This window comes from Solea senegalensis, linkage group LG4, assembly GCF_019176455.1.
Source record: "Solea senegalensis isolate Sse05_10M linkage group LG4, IFAPA_SoseM_1, whole genome shotgun sequence".
Classification (NCBI taxonomy): domain Eukaryota; kingdom Metazoa; phylum Chordata; class Actinopteri; order Pleuronectiformes; family Soleidae; genus Solea; species Solea senegalensis.
The window spans coordinates 9,633,879-9,648,697 of NC_058024.1; the positions used below are offsets into that span (position 1 = coordinate 9,633,879).

General features: G+C 40.7%; 1 protein-coding gene across 2 annotated transcripts in view; it reads right to left on the bottom strand.

Annotated features, from left to right (window-relative positions):
* LOC122767906 (histone deacetylase 7-like) overlaps nucleotides 1–14,819 on the bottom strand; it is a 53,998-nt gene that overhangs the window by 6,869 nt on the left and 32,310 nt on the right. For both annotated transcript variants that reach the window (XM_044023476.1, XM_044023477.1), the window contains exons 13-21: nucleotides 14,648–14,781; nucleotides 13,678–13,798; nucleotides 13,534–13,583; nucleotides 12,164–12,271; nucleotides 11,932–11,987; nucleotides 9,814–9,901; nucleotides 8,784–8,903; nucleotides 5,813–5,910; nucleotides 1,002–1,120 (exon numbers count right to left, since the gene is read on the bottom strand). In XM_044023476.1, the coding sequence (XP_043879411.1) occupies nucleotides 1,002–1,120; nucleotides 5,813–5,910; nucleotides 8,784–8,903; nucleotides 9,814–9,901; nucleotides 11,932–11,987; nucleotides 12,164–12,271; nucleotides 13,534–13,583; nucleotides 13,678–13,798; nucleotides 14,648–14,781 (894 nt within the window). The remainder of the gene's footprint in view (nucleotides 1–1,001; nucleotides 1,121–5,812; nucleotides 5,911–8,783; nucleotides 8,904–9,813; nucleotides 9,902–11,931; nucleotides 11,988–12,163; nucleotides 12,272–13,533; nucleotides 13,584–13,677; nucleotides 13,799–14,647; nucleotides 14,782–14,819) is intronic.

The window sequence follows — 14,819 nt, forward strand, 5'->3', positions numbered from 1 at the left end:
CAGGATGAGCTACACATCGACTGGTCAGTCATTATCTTCACCAAGGAGGTTATGTTTTTGGCTGCTTTTGTTTATTTGTTTGTCTGTTTGAGAGCATAGCATACCTAAAAAAGGAAATACCAGATTTTCTGGTGATGTAGATTATAGCCCAAAGTAGAAATTATTAGATTTTGGTGGTGATCTGGAAACAGTCAAAGCTGCAGTGTGTGACTTTTAAATCTAAACAAGTGTCCATTACATTTAAAACATTGACAAATAAGTCCACGCAATGCTCATTAAGTCAGAGAGTTTACATCTCCTGTCACCTGGTGACATTCTCATTCTGCATACAGGAAGTGATTTGTTTTATGTTAGCAAAACAACTAAAAACAGATTATGATTGACAACACAAAGAAGTGCGCACAAAAAGTTCCAGGAATTTATTTTACTGTTAAAAAATCCCCAGTCTTTCTGCAGAGTAAACTCTTCTTGTCCCCATCCACCCCTGCCCTGCTGCTGTATACACACAAATGCTTCCTTAGTCAGGTCTCATAGCTTTAGTCAGATGAAGGACGCAGCACAGGAACAATGCAACACTGTTTCTGTTCATGACGACCAAACAGAGGCAGAGCAATAACATGTACAACACACTGTGTCACACACTGCAGCTTTTAAGGCTGTTTGTTCACCTGAACATACCCTGTGAGGAAGAATCAAAGCAGCACAATTCCACTACATGTCCCACCAAGTCAGTTGCCGTGTGCTAATTTTCTGCACTCAAACGTCATGGAGAGTTAATATCAGAGTCAATTTTTCAAAATAAACCTCATGTTAAAAAGTTAAAGTAAACAACAATTCATACAAGGCAGATGTTAACTGGAAAAAAGAGCTCAGATACACAAACAGAAAACAAAATAACTGCCTTTGTTTTGTAGAAGAATTTTCTAATAACTCTCATTTGTATACCTTTGAGCATTAGACTTTGTTAATGCATGTAATCAAGGGCCGGACTGAGTTCTTACACTTGGCTGTGACTTTGTAGCCTCCCAGTGATGGCGAATGTCCTTCGACGGCATCAAAGCCGGCAGACACCAGCACCACGTCGGGGGAAAACTCGTGGGCGATGGGCATCACCACGGCTCTGGGGAGGAAGAGAGAAAACAACATGCTCTAAACCAAATACTGTGTCCTTTGTTACATTAATTGAAGCTCTGCTGTTGCCCAGCACAGTACATTCAGGTATGTGTTCCACAGGTGTTCATGATTTACGAACACAATATAATAATGAGATTGAGGAAGTCGTCGCGTAATTGACTTAATATCAGAAAAGACTGAGAAAGATTATTATGTAATTATTGCAATGAAAAGCATTTTGAGTTGCCTTCAAACTACAAAAATCACAGCAAAGTTGCGGTGATTGATTTGCAACTGGAACATGTGTATGTTATTGGGCTTTTTTTCTGGGCCGTTAACTGCAAACATTTACTCCACTGCAAACTCCCTCCATTTGAAAATGATGAAAGATAAATTATCAAAGGCCGCGTTCCAAGTGCTTGATCTCCGTTCTTGATCCACTCCTGGTTAGCAGCCAAGACTAGAAGGTGGGGTAGCTCCCAGGTGTGAACGTGTGCAACTGTGAAACAAAGGAAGCTCGAGTGTGTGCTGCAAATCTTTCCTGGGTATATGCAGATAAAAAAAAAACACTGTCACACAAACTTTACGTAGGTGGCTAATAATGAAGAGTTTCTGTTTTTGCAAGTGACACAAGCAGATAAAAATGAGACCTTTGACATATCTGTGATGTGACGCCCACAGACTGTATACTCCACTTAGAGTTGACCACTTTCCTCGCTTCTCTGCTCTCCTCCTCACTTCCTCTCGTCTCCCGCTGCCAGTTATTTAGCAAGAGCGCATGGCCCATGCCGCGTTTGATTCTCTCTCTCTCTCAGCGGCAGTTCAAAGGCGCTTGTGTGCGTCTGGTTCCTATTAGGAGCTCGTCCCTCTTCTCACGTCACTGACAGCCAGCCATCTGGGATCCATTGGGCCTAATTACGCCGCCTTTGGATTCCCTAACAATGCACCCCCCACTTCTTCTCCCTCTCCTCTGCTGTATTCTCCTCTCCTTCGTAGTCTGTCATTTCTCAGTAGCCACCTAGAAGTGCACATGGAAATATGTGCATGCACCCATCCATATTATTCAAGGGCTAAAATAGACACATACGCATCCTCTTCTTTTGGAAGCGGGATGTTACGTGTGTGCGGTGCTACCGGTGATTACACTGTTCTGACCACTTTAGTAATCCTCCACACACAGCATCATTATACTTAATCTCGCTGCATCGGAGCTTTCTCCTGATTGTACTCATGTCCCACAGCCTCATCTCAGCCACAGTATTAATCCTGTCACTAATACACCAAAATGCAGAGAGGAAGCCGCTACAATCCAGCTTGTTATTCTGTCCCATCCAAAGAAAACACACAATCTGGAAGACTGTGTTGTTGAAATCATATATTCACAATGAATTAGAGAAATGGCAAGACTTAGCGGGCATAAAAGTGAATTCATCACGCGTTCAATTGAGTCTGTATAGTGTGTCGTGTGTGCATTTACCCGCACCAGCTCAGCCCCAGAATGATGACAGCGTTTGTTTGTGCAGAAATTCTCGCTGTGATCTATCAAACATTTTTCTTACTAAAAAAAAAAAAATCCTAAATCTCTAACTGCTTTCTTTATAAGACAGCTGGCAGTGGCAGTTAATATAGGGTTGTTCGTCATGATAACATGTGACAAAGGTCATTGGCTGGATATGCATCACGGACATGACAGCTACACGGTATAGGCCTCAAACCACCGGACCACCAGGACACGCCACCACAGCGCTTTGATATAGGGAAAAATTTCTATACTGTAGTGTGGTTAACTGAGGAAGTTTTACACATGAAAACACTTGCCATTTCCCAAACTGAATAAAAAAAAATACCAAAACCAGACGCCTGCACAGGAAAGAACCAGTTGTCTCTTAATTGGCATTCAGGCCTCCAGTAAACACTGGACTTAGTGTTTCCAAGTCTGCCTATTGGGTGTATGGATTTTACCAGTAAGGGTTAGCTCATTAGCATCTTTCCTTTGACGAGGGGCCACCCACTGTGTGTGCTGCACGCAGCACCATGAAGAGCTCGCATACTTTTTAATCATCTGGTGGCGAGCCAATGTTGTGGATAGAAACACAGTTCATTACAGTGCAGAGCAGAACCAAAGTTCATTCCGGAAAATCGCTTCAACCAAATGGAAAGTGAGGAAGAGAGAAGGTGTGTTTCCCAAACATATTGGTGTGTGTGTTGTTTTTGAGTTTTAAACCTTTTTAAAACCAGTAGTGTTTAAGCCATTGAACAAAGTTGTACAGCCTTCAAGTGATAGTTTGGGTTTTGTGAAGTGTGTTTTTTTTTTTTTTGAGGTACTTAGGAAAAGTCAGCACTGACTGCTCTGTGTGTGCCCTCTGCTCTGAGAACCAGCCTGAGACACGGACGCTGGCTCTCACTGAAAACATGGCTGCCAATGGGGACATGTGACTCACCTCATAGAATCTACACCTACTTAAGTAAGATATCTTAAAAATAAGTTTAGTGTCAGTGTTTTTATCTCATGGAGACACAGATGTTGGAAAATACCAGAGATTCCTGCTTGTTTTGGTGACTTTGTGGCATGAGGTAAATCTAATCAAAGGATGTCAAACACAGAAGTCATAAAGTAACACTTTTCTATTGGATCAGCAACTTCTGTGAGCTGTGATAAAAAATTGCTGGTTTTCTCTATTGAATTTGATGTTGTGAGTGTTCGGTCACAAAGTGACACAAGCTTCTGTTTCCAGGCTTCAGTCTAATAGTAAGATATAAGAGGTGAATATTTGTCATGACTTCAGTGAACAGTCCTGTTACGGCTGTTCTCAGCACAAAAGGCCACCAGGGGGCATGCTCAGCGCAGTCTGCACTGACTATGTGTCGGTGTCTCATGCAGCCACACTTGAAAAAAGCTGAACTATCACCGTAACCTTGACTGCTGCCAACCACGTTTCAGAGGAAATCAGGAATCAGGTATAAAAGCTACTTGAGATGCTGACCACGTTCTATTATTACACTACACAACACTTGAGCGTTGTTTTCAGTGCAGATGTGAAGTTAGGACGTCCAAACTCTAAGAGTGGGGTAAACGCAGGAGGAGAAAAATAAGGGCTCACTGTTTATTCTCTTGGCACACACACTTTTCATTCAGTCTGGTAGAAAAAACCCAATTTACCTAATAATCATTAAAAAAAAAACAAAAAAACTTTTATGCTTCTTCTTGACTTGGCCATTTTCTCTGTTTTTATAAAAAGCTAATAAAATTTTAAAAATTGTATTAACTTAACTGGCTCAAGGGTACGTTATGTAAGAATTTAACCGTATTAAGTCATAAAATTACCAGCATATGTCATCAGAGTTTAAGGAAGCATATTAAATTAAAATATGGCTTCACTGATATAATGCAGCCAGTTTATTCACACTTTATATTTTCATCTGTGGCTCACAAACTATGTTTATCTTTTTTCTTCTTTTGTTTTGGTCCTCTGCACCACCGACCCAATAAAATAGAATGTAATACTTGGACACACTGGCTGCCAGAAGAGTTAGTGAAACACAGCGAGGTGCAGCTATGGGTCAGAAATTCTGAACATTTCTGAACCTTAAAGGCCTCACTACCCCTCTCAAAAATGTCCCAGCCAGATGAGAGGCCAAACGAGGCTCTGTAGTGGAGAAACGTTCAAATGTAGACGATTGAAAAAGTGGGTAGGAAGTTGAAGACAGATGCTGGTGTGGCTCGTTTTCACCTGGACAAGGAACCATACAGGGAGCTTCAGCCAAGGTTAGCTGACGCTCTCCCTCTCTCATTCAGTGGATATTTAAGTATTTGCTGATGTAACAGAACTATTTCACAGTCTGGAATCAATTAAGTCCATCTGTACATGTATATATATATATATATATATATATATATATATATATATATATATATATATATATATATATATATATACATATATATATATACATACACATATGTATTTATAGATATACACATAAATAGTTATATATGTGGATATATATGTATTATAATAATAATAATAATAATAATAACAATACAAAAAACTCAACATTAACACTAAAACGGATAAAAAACAAACAAAAAAAAAATAGCAAACCCACTCTAAAAAGTAATTAAAACAAACTCATTTTAAAAACAAAAAGTCAAAACTAACTAAAAACTGAAATTAAAAGAATATTATCGATATCCGATAACACATTTTAAAGCCAATATCTGCTGATACTGAGCCGATAATTTTGTGCATTCCGAGTGGGAACTTTGGAAACTTTGCTCCACAATGTTTTGAATTGGGAATACAGTACCTGTTTCAAACACTAGTGGCTGCTGTTGCACATATTTTACACTATCACAGTTTCACACATAGACTGATCAACTCTTGACAGACATTTGATTTAAAGGTTGAATAATCGTTTTTAGGAGGGAGGAGAAAGGATAACATTCTGAACAGCTTCACCGGGCTCACATGTGTTTTGTTACCAAGGTGAGCAAAAACCAAAAGCAGCTTAACAGCCAGCTACCGACTGCACCCATTATTGACAGAATTAAGTTAGAATTTGTACTGGAAGAGTTTGCACAAGAGGTCAGAGAAACATACTTCCCATTCCTCTAACTAGATTGTAAAATGCAACGCACTAAAGCACGAAAGATGATACGGAAGATACAACATGGAGGCAGGTTCAACTGAATCATTACCTGAATGCAGCCAGGTACTCAGCATCTCCCATGGGAGGGTTTAATCCTCCTGTCCATCCTACATTCACATTGAAGCCTTTACCTTCCTCTGCACCCACCTGCAGGGAGAGAGAGAGCGAGAGAGAGAGAGAGAGAGAGCAACAGAGAGAAAAAAAAAGCTAATGAGTTTCAGTCAGATTTGAAAAACTATGTGATGATGACAGATTCCTGTCAAACTGAGCACGGCTGTTGCAAAACTTTGCGTTGCAGCAATAGAGGCAAAGTGACTGCATCTATTTAAGGCAACACCAGGGAGTGATTATGATTCCCAAATGAAAGACGGATGGCTATTAATTCTACACCACTGTCCCTCCATTTTGATTTTGATACAATTTGTCAAAAAGCCTTATAAATCAGATCAGCCACAACAGAGCTACACCCGTTTCATGGTTCCCAAGCTTTAAACTACGGCTTTACAGGAAAAATATTTTCCACTTGGCAAACGCTGCCTTAATGTATACTGTATGTGGTTAAATGTTCTATTTATACATTAGAAATGCATGCGTTTGTATCCAATACATCCATACTGTATGTTGCGTATGCAGAACTTTATAATACAACACTTAACTTTATTGTCCCTGTAGGGAAAATCTGTCTTGGACTCAAGTGCTGCACACCTTAATCAAATCAAATCAAATCAGGTTTATTGTCAGTTTGTTTTACACACTGCAGCAGTGCAGACAAAAGAGACAGCTTTTCCTTTGGGATCTGTGATAGATTAATATTGTGGGACAAAACAATAACAAATTGGCAGCATACGTCCATAACATTACCAACACTCATCCCTGATGAGATGTATTTAAGGTGACAGTCGCATATGGTCTAGTTAAAGTACATACACTACTGTGTGTGAAGTTAAGAATATGAAGTGCTTAGCAAAGCCTTAACATAAAAGATTAAGGTAATTAAAAGTTAGATAATAAAAATATAATAAGTGAGGTGATAAAAATAATAAAAATGGCGAGGTGTAATAAATTGAAATGCAGCTCCAGGCTCAGCAGTTTTACTGTCTAATGGTTGGGGGAATGAAGCTGAATAACATGAGTACAAAACAACACCGGCTGTAGTAAACCACATGAATGGACGTTTGCACAAAATCCACTTAGCACATACTAATATTGCCCATAACACACACTGCACACACCTTGCCGTTAAAGCCTCATGGTTACGCTTTTTTTCCGTATGTCAGATATCACGTAAAACTAAACTGACACCGTACTGATTTACCTGTACATTAAAAAAATCTCCTGCGTATGATTTGAGAGGAATTCTGAGGCTGGTGTTGATGGAGCTCCACTCAGTTTGACCTCACACATTTGAGGCAGAGTTAACTGAGGCTTGGTTCTTGGAAAGAAGGTCTAAAAAGATTCCTGCCTCGCTCTTTGTAGTCCTGCTAGCAGCCATTTAGCTGCTCTCTAAGCCCTTCGCCATCAGTCAATGTGTCAGTTTGAGGGGAGACTGAGGAGGTTGATTGACACACTCTTGGCAAAAAGGCGTGGTAATTTCCTTTGTGTGTGTGTGTGTGTGTGTGTGCATGTGCGTGTGTGTATGGGTGTGAGAGGGTGTTTGAAAGAGAAAGAATGCTGATGAGCATCACAGAGCGTCTGTCTCCATTCTTCTCTCAGTGGACGGGATGTTCACAGGGCAAACGAAAAACACATGAGGCCTCCTGTCCTCTGCCAACTAGTAATGTACCCGCATGCACGCGTGCGTGCGCGCACACACACACACACATATAAATACACACATTCCTGCTGCTGCTCCAATTCTCTTGTGCTCCTCTGTCCTGTTGCTCTCTTTCATGTTTCAAGGGTTGCTGGACTGGATTAGGCCTCTGATGGTTTCTGTGTGGTACTCTGCACTCTCTGTTTTAGCTATGACATCACACCCCGACCCCATGGTGTGTTATATACCTACACGGGGGGACAGCGAGACTCCAGAGGTTTACCACACAGCTCAACAGAGGTCGAGGAGCCACTTAAGGCGAAGCCACATCCAAGTCAGCAGAGCGTTTTATTCACCGTCCCTCATCAGGGGATTTTATGGGAAAACATCGACTATTTTATCCTCATTATTGTGGGGGAGGATGGGGGATTATGAGGCGAGGATCTGAGGGATTGAATGGGTGTTTAACACCACCACGGGTTGGGGTCAATTCATCTGACTGGGGATAGTCATCACACTTTGGTTTCTGGTAGGACCGCAGGCAGAATTCACAGACATCTCAATTTCCTGTATGCAAACACCGGCGAGCAATTCAACTGTACATATCCTGTTGTGAAGTTCCGCAATTCAAAGCCATAAACTCCTTCAAACACAACGATCTAAGGAGTTAAAAGCTACAGTGGATACACAAAGCGCAGTGGGATCTGCTCATCAGACGCACATTTGAAATTTTATCTTGATTCAGTCAAAATGTTTTCTTGCTAACAAACACAATGTGACAGAGAAGAAAAGTGAAAAAGCAAGCACAATACGACTACATTATGTTCTGAGCCAGTAAAACTTACTTTAAATCCCATTAAATCTATTTTGATATGTGTTTTAAAAAACCCTGAAAGGAAACACAGAACATTTACAAAAAATGTTGTAATAGAGCTTGGAGGGGGCAGAAAAGTCGGCATATCGATAAAAGGTTAATGCTAATAAGGGGAATAAGGAAAAAAGTTGCGTGACCGAAATGTTACTCCAGCTTCATGTTAGACACGGACAATACAATAACAACAGTGTGTCTTTGAGAGTTAAAGTAAAATCAGAAAAGGATTTTAGCCATCCAGAATGTACTCTCCTATTTATAAAGCTTTCGCACGTGTCATCCTTAGGTTATTGTGTTCCATGCAGAGACTCACAAACACCCAGACATCACTATGACGACACAAACAAAAGCAGAAAAACACAGCAGCACTGTTGTGGAGGAATGTTTCGTCACTACCTCATTGGGATGTCCACTACCAGGAAAGAAGTTGCCGTCGTCGAAGCGATGTAGAGAGATGTACAGCACGCTGGGGTTGTTATAGAATGCTTCCTGGGTGCCGTTGCCATGGTGAACATCCTGAAGAAGGATTGGATTTCAGTTTAATAAAAGCAAAAGCTTTCAGCATGAATTTGTCAACTATTTTATTCATTTAAGTTATAACAATGAACAAACACAATATGGTTGTTTAATATCAGTATATAATAACAGAAAAATGTGTGCTGAAAACCGATTTCCTTAAACACGGCATTGTTTTAAGAAATGTCTTAATTCTTAATGCTTTCACAGAAATACCTCAACAATGGAGACAAACATGAGAAGCATGCACATAAAGACCTCTGTGTACAAACTAGTGTAAAAGGTGAGGCTATGACATCATCATTTTCCCAAATATGCAACCCGTTTTCCAACAATAGCATTTTGGGGCTCCAAAAACGCTGGTTCCATGTGGATTAAAAGCCAATACGATGAGGATCCGCTTCTAATGATAAATATAATAACTAATTCTCATGTGTGCGGGCCCCGGGACTAATGTCTTCAGTGACTGACCAGTTTTAGCATACCTGGTGTCCCATCAATGAAACAAGTTTGGAGGTTTAGAGCTACTTCGACAGATAAAAACACTAAAAAAACCCTTCTTTGGGAATGGAATTGAATACAATAGAAAGCCTTTATTGTTATTGCACAAGCCTCATCTAAGGTACAGAAATGTAAAATTAAAAGTAAATAATGTAAAATATAATGGCCGTGGCAAACGTGTGTAACTCTTTGTCTTCTCAATGCATATGTGTGAGTTCAGATCACACATGGAGACCAGAGACATGAGTGTCTAAATGAACTCATTAATAAAGAGCAGTGCTACTGTACAAGGATGCTGAGCTTCTGAGGCCCTGTTTGTGCCAATGACACACGTGTGTGTGCTTGTGCATGTGTATTTTTCCCTGCCCATGTGGGGACCAGTGATGCTTGTCATGTGGTGGGTCCTTACCCAGTCCACGATGAGGATCTTGCTGACGTGGAGTTTGTTTTGGAGCTGCTTGGCAGCGATGGCTACAGAGTTGAAGAAACAGAAGCCCCTGTGGACAAACACACAGGAAGAAAGAAAGGCAGCCACATGTTATTATGGGGACATCTTCACTTAATTAATATCATTGAATCACCATATGGACCTTAGGAACCTTGGAGACATGTCTCCAGTTATCTGGCGTCATGTGGTGGCTGTTCAGAGCAGGTTATGACCAATCGCAGCACTGACTCTAATGTACAAGTCAAAGAGGGGGGGAACTCCTGCCACGTCAACATTTACTTCTAATATCTGGGAAATGAGGATCTTTCATTTCAACTTGTTTTGCGCCTCTTTCACTGCTGACACACAAAATTGTCTTTCAGTATGACACAATTAAGCTGAGTCGAAAAAAACCCCGCACTCCAGAGAAATGCAGAAAACCACAAAATTGTGATAAACAACAGCAAAAACAAAGCTTATTTTTAAAATCCACTCCACATTCCCAATCATAATATAGTGTGAATTGCTGGCACGACATGTGAGATGACTTGAGAGAGATGAACTCACAAGTTGGCACAGAGGTTCCCTCAACGCTCATTGTCTGCAGCAAAGGTATGCAGAAAAAGTGTTGATGTATGAAAAACAATGAAGGAATGTTGGAAGTGGCAGTGTCAGCATGGGTCGTAAACTGTGAGCTCCTCTCTCTCCGTGTGTGTGTGTGGACAGTATATCATATATGCTGTCCAGACTCTGCTCATCAAGAAAAAAGTCATTATCATCTCATAAATAACCGGTGTCAAGCACTGCTGAGCACACACACAGTCCCAGCTGACTGTGGTTACTTGGCTAATAGCTGCTATCAAAGACTGACACAAATTCATGCACACAAAAACACACACACACACACACACGTACAGTTCTTTTGAGGTGCTGTGATCTGTGTCCTGTCAGCTTAAAAGAAACAGAGCGGAGGAGGTAGTTGGCCTCAGGCCTCACACACTCTTCTGGCTAGGACACTGTATTGACCTCTATTCTTTATCCCTGAACTTAAAACTACAATGCATAACTCTTTTGTTGTTGTGGTTATTATTGTTTGGTCTTTGTGAACTGACAACTTTGTACTAGGGATACCACTTTTTTTGTGTCAGATACCGATTTCGATATCACTAACTGGATACCGATATTAGTCCGATACAGTCATTCTAGGCCATTTATAAACAATGAAGCGGTAAAAAACATGTTTAAAAGTCATAATTCTCCAACTATGTTACAAATTTTTTTTTTTAAATTGTATTATATTGTATTTTACTTTTTTATCCGTCTAATATCCGATCCAGTGATTCTGACCAGTGTCGCACTGATACCAGATTCCCATCCCTAATTTGTATGCTGTGTCCTTCATCTGAAAACAGGCCCTGTCAAGCAGTACTGTCAAACTGATGAATTACTGAGCAGCAGATTTAACTTCTAAAACTTTTCATGAGCACTTCTTTGTGTTTTCAGTCATACTCCAACCTGTTGCCTGCCTCACTTTACTAGCACAAAGTTGCTGTTGCCTCTGTCTGTCTTGACATAAAAAGGAATCACTTCCCATGAGCAGTGTAGAAATGTCACTTGGTAACACAAGGGCTAAACTGAGACACACACACACAAAGAGAGGGACGTAGAGCTTATAGACTTAATCAGCATTGTTTAATTAATACTAACCCCTGTGTACCTCTAACCCCAGTGAATTGACAAATGTAACGGACATTTGGACATATTTAAAGGTTGCACACTATAGTTTTAAGTACAACCACTTGACTCCTAACTCTAACCATATCCTGACCACCAGTCATGTCTTAATACTAACTTTAACCAGAGCCTGAGAAAGCAGGTTCTGCCTCATTAGGACCAGACTTTGGTCCCTAAAAGGACAAATGGTCGTGACAAGGTTGGTGTGTATTCCAGAAAATGTCTTCAAGAGATAACACAAACTGATTCTCTCTCTCTCTCTCTCTCTCTCTCTCTTTAAAAGTGATCACTAATAAATCCTGTGAAACACTTTGCAGAGACCTCCTGGCTTCTGTGTGTGTGTGTGTGTGTGTGTGTTGGACTCACTGAGGGGAGGACTGGGTTGCATGGTGTCCGGGAGGTCTCACCACCGCGAAGCCATTCTGTGAGAGAAAAAGCTAAATTATCAACACTGAGCTGCTTTAATCAACCAAGCACATTAAAATGCATTCAGCGTTATATAACTGCGTCGTCCAGTGTTTACTTCACAACCCCGTTACACAACACACTGACAAAACACATGTCAGCGATGATGAAGTGTTTGATAACAAAGACACACCTTCAGCTCTCGCTGCGCTACTTTTAGCGCCAGGTCCGTGACACATCCCGCTGCGATGCGTGAAGCCGATGATGTGTGAAGCTCGTTCCAGACTGTATCAACGTCTACCTGTCAGTGAAGCGGAGATTAGACACGCAGAGTCATTTCAACAGTCAGCTGCTGCTGTGAGAAAATTGCTGGTGTTTACGCGATGAGAATGTTGCACCACATTTTAGTTTCAGACTCATCAAAAGTGGACCGGCCTGACTTAGTGAAAAGACTCACTCAGCACATTTGTCACATTTCATTTAGTCGAGTTGCCGGCCAATAAGGAGTCCCCTATTGGCAGTTCTGAGCATTTACATTAATTAAACTAAATTTGCTGAACTGCCATTTTGTTTGACAAACAAAGTATTATTAATACAGAGTAGTGTATTTTTGTGGCATATTAATAAAAACTTTTATGTGTGACGTTGGAACTGTGGAGACTAATTTTCATTTGAGTTGTATCCATTCTCAGTAAAACACTCATATTTAGAGGCTGCGTCACCCTGCACTTCAAAAACGTATTCTGGGGGTGTGTCTTGGTGGAATGATGAAATCGGGGGAATTTCTTTATCACAGATTTTGCCATCTTGTTCCAATCAACTCTCTTCACCAGACCAGCGATGGACCGGAAATCCTGGCAGATCAGACGTCTTATCAATTGACAGCAAGTCCCACACTCTTTCTCCTCTCCTCTGTTTTTCCTCTCATTTCCCCCTCAGTTATTTTCGTGTTAAATTGAATCTATTCTGCTACTTTCAGTTTTGATCATTTCTTCTTTTGTAACATTTCCTCTTCATCCAACACCCAATCCCTACATACAACACACACACAAGTTTGTGCAGCTTTTCTTCTTAGGACACTGCACTGACTTCCATTCATTTGGACAACCTAAACAAAGCGTCATCCCTTAACCATAACCAGTTAAAAACTCAACCTAACCACAATTCCAATCTTAGCCCCAAACTGAACCAGCTCCTCAGAAATTAGGTTCTGCCTCATTAGGACCAGGTTTTAGTCTCCATGACAAGGTCAGTGTTTATGCCAGAAAAGGTCCAGAAAACAAATACAAGTGTACACACGTACACACACACACACACACACACACACACACACAGCCTCCAGCTGCAGTACATGCCTGTGTACCCTCTGTCTTCTCCTCTCCTGCTCCCTCGACTCACCTCCGTGCAGCTTTTGACTTCTGATTGTGTCTCAGTGTTATCTCAGCCAAAAACAATAGCATTGGCAATTTGTAGCATTATTAGCTCAATAATGTAATGACGCTTAATTAGCCATGTAATGTTAGATACGTAAGAAGTGCATGTGTGTGTGTGTGTGGCACTCACTCCAACTCCTCCACATGGCAACAACAAAAATATCGGTTGAGATAAAATTCCTGTGGGAGACAATTGATACTTCATGAACATTACTTATTACATTTTTTTGTGCTTATATAATTTTTCCTGGTGATTAATTGTTGTTGATTTTACCAGCCAGCTTGTGGTTGTCCAGCTTGAGGCGGGTGAGCGGGTTGGTGCCGAAAAGATGCACATGTTCCTCCGAGTGGACGGACTGTAGCTCTTCCACCGTGGCCTTCCTGCTGCGGATCGTCTACACACACAAACATGTTTTTTTTATTTCATTGACATCTTGACCTGTCCTCAAAATCTCAAAGTTTGATGTTGAAGACTATTATGGTTAATGTAAGTGTACAGCCTGGTTTATACTTCATCACTTACTTCATCGACATATTTAATGAGTTGTATGATTATTATACTATTACAAAAGCTGTCTCTTCCGGATCAATTTATCCTTCTGTATGCTTGTTTATTTGTATCTACTTTGTTTATCTAATCCAACTTTATTAATGAAGCACTTTAAAGACAACACAGTTGGCCAAGGTGCTGCACACAGACAAATACAAAAGTAAAAACAATGATAGATGGCAAAACAATAATATCTCAAACCGTGTTAAAAATCAGAGAGAAAAAATGTTAAATGTAAAAACAGGAAGTGGGTCGTATTGTTTGATGCAAAAGTAACTCAGTCCACAGTTACGGGGCTGCGACCATCAAGACATTTAATTATTATTTCAAAAATCAATCTGAAAACAAACCTGGGAGCCAGTGAAGTGCCGCTAAAATTGGAGTAATGTGCTCTTGTTTTTTTCGAGTTAAAAGCCGAGCGGTGGCGTTTTGAACCAGTTGTAGTCGAGCAAGTGATGTCAAGTAAGATAATAGATTGACTTGACAATAGTCAAGAAGGCAACAGGGAGAGGATGTTTTGGTTTGGGAGTTGAGGCTCAATCATGACCACAACATATGAACATTCTATGGGTTTATGACAGAAGAGGAAAATGTTCTATGATACTTTTTTCTCACGTTTCTCTCAAGTGTCCTGTGACAGCATATAAATCAGGCTGAACGTGTCACATCAAGAGAAAAACCACACACACTGTACCTCACACTGGTTCCTGAGGCCCCTTTCTTGCAGTCTGGACCAGATGCTCTGGATCCTCCCAGCATGCTCAGGGTGACGGCTGTTGTCCCCACAGATGCACTGATGCTTCTGCATCTGAGAGTCATAAACCAGACCTACACACACAAACGAGAACATCATAACCACTAATATT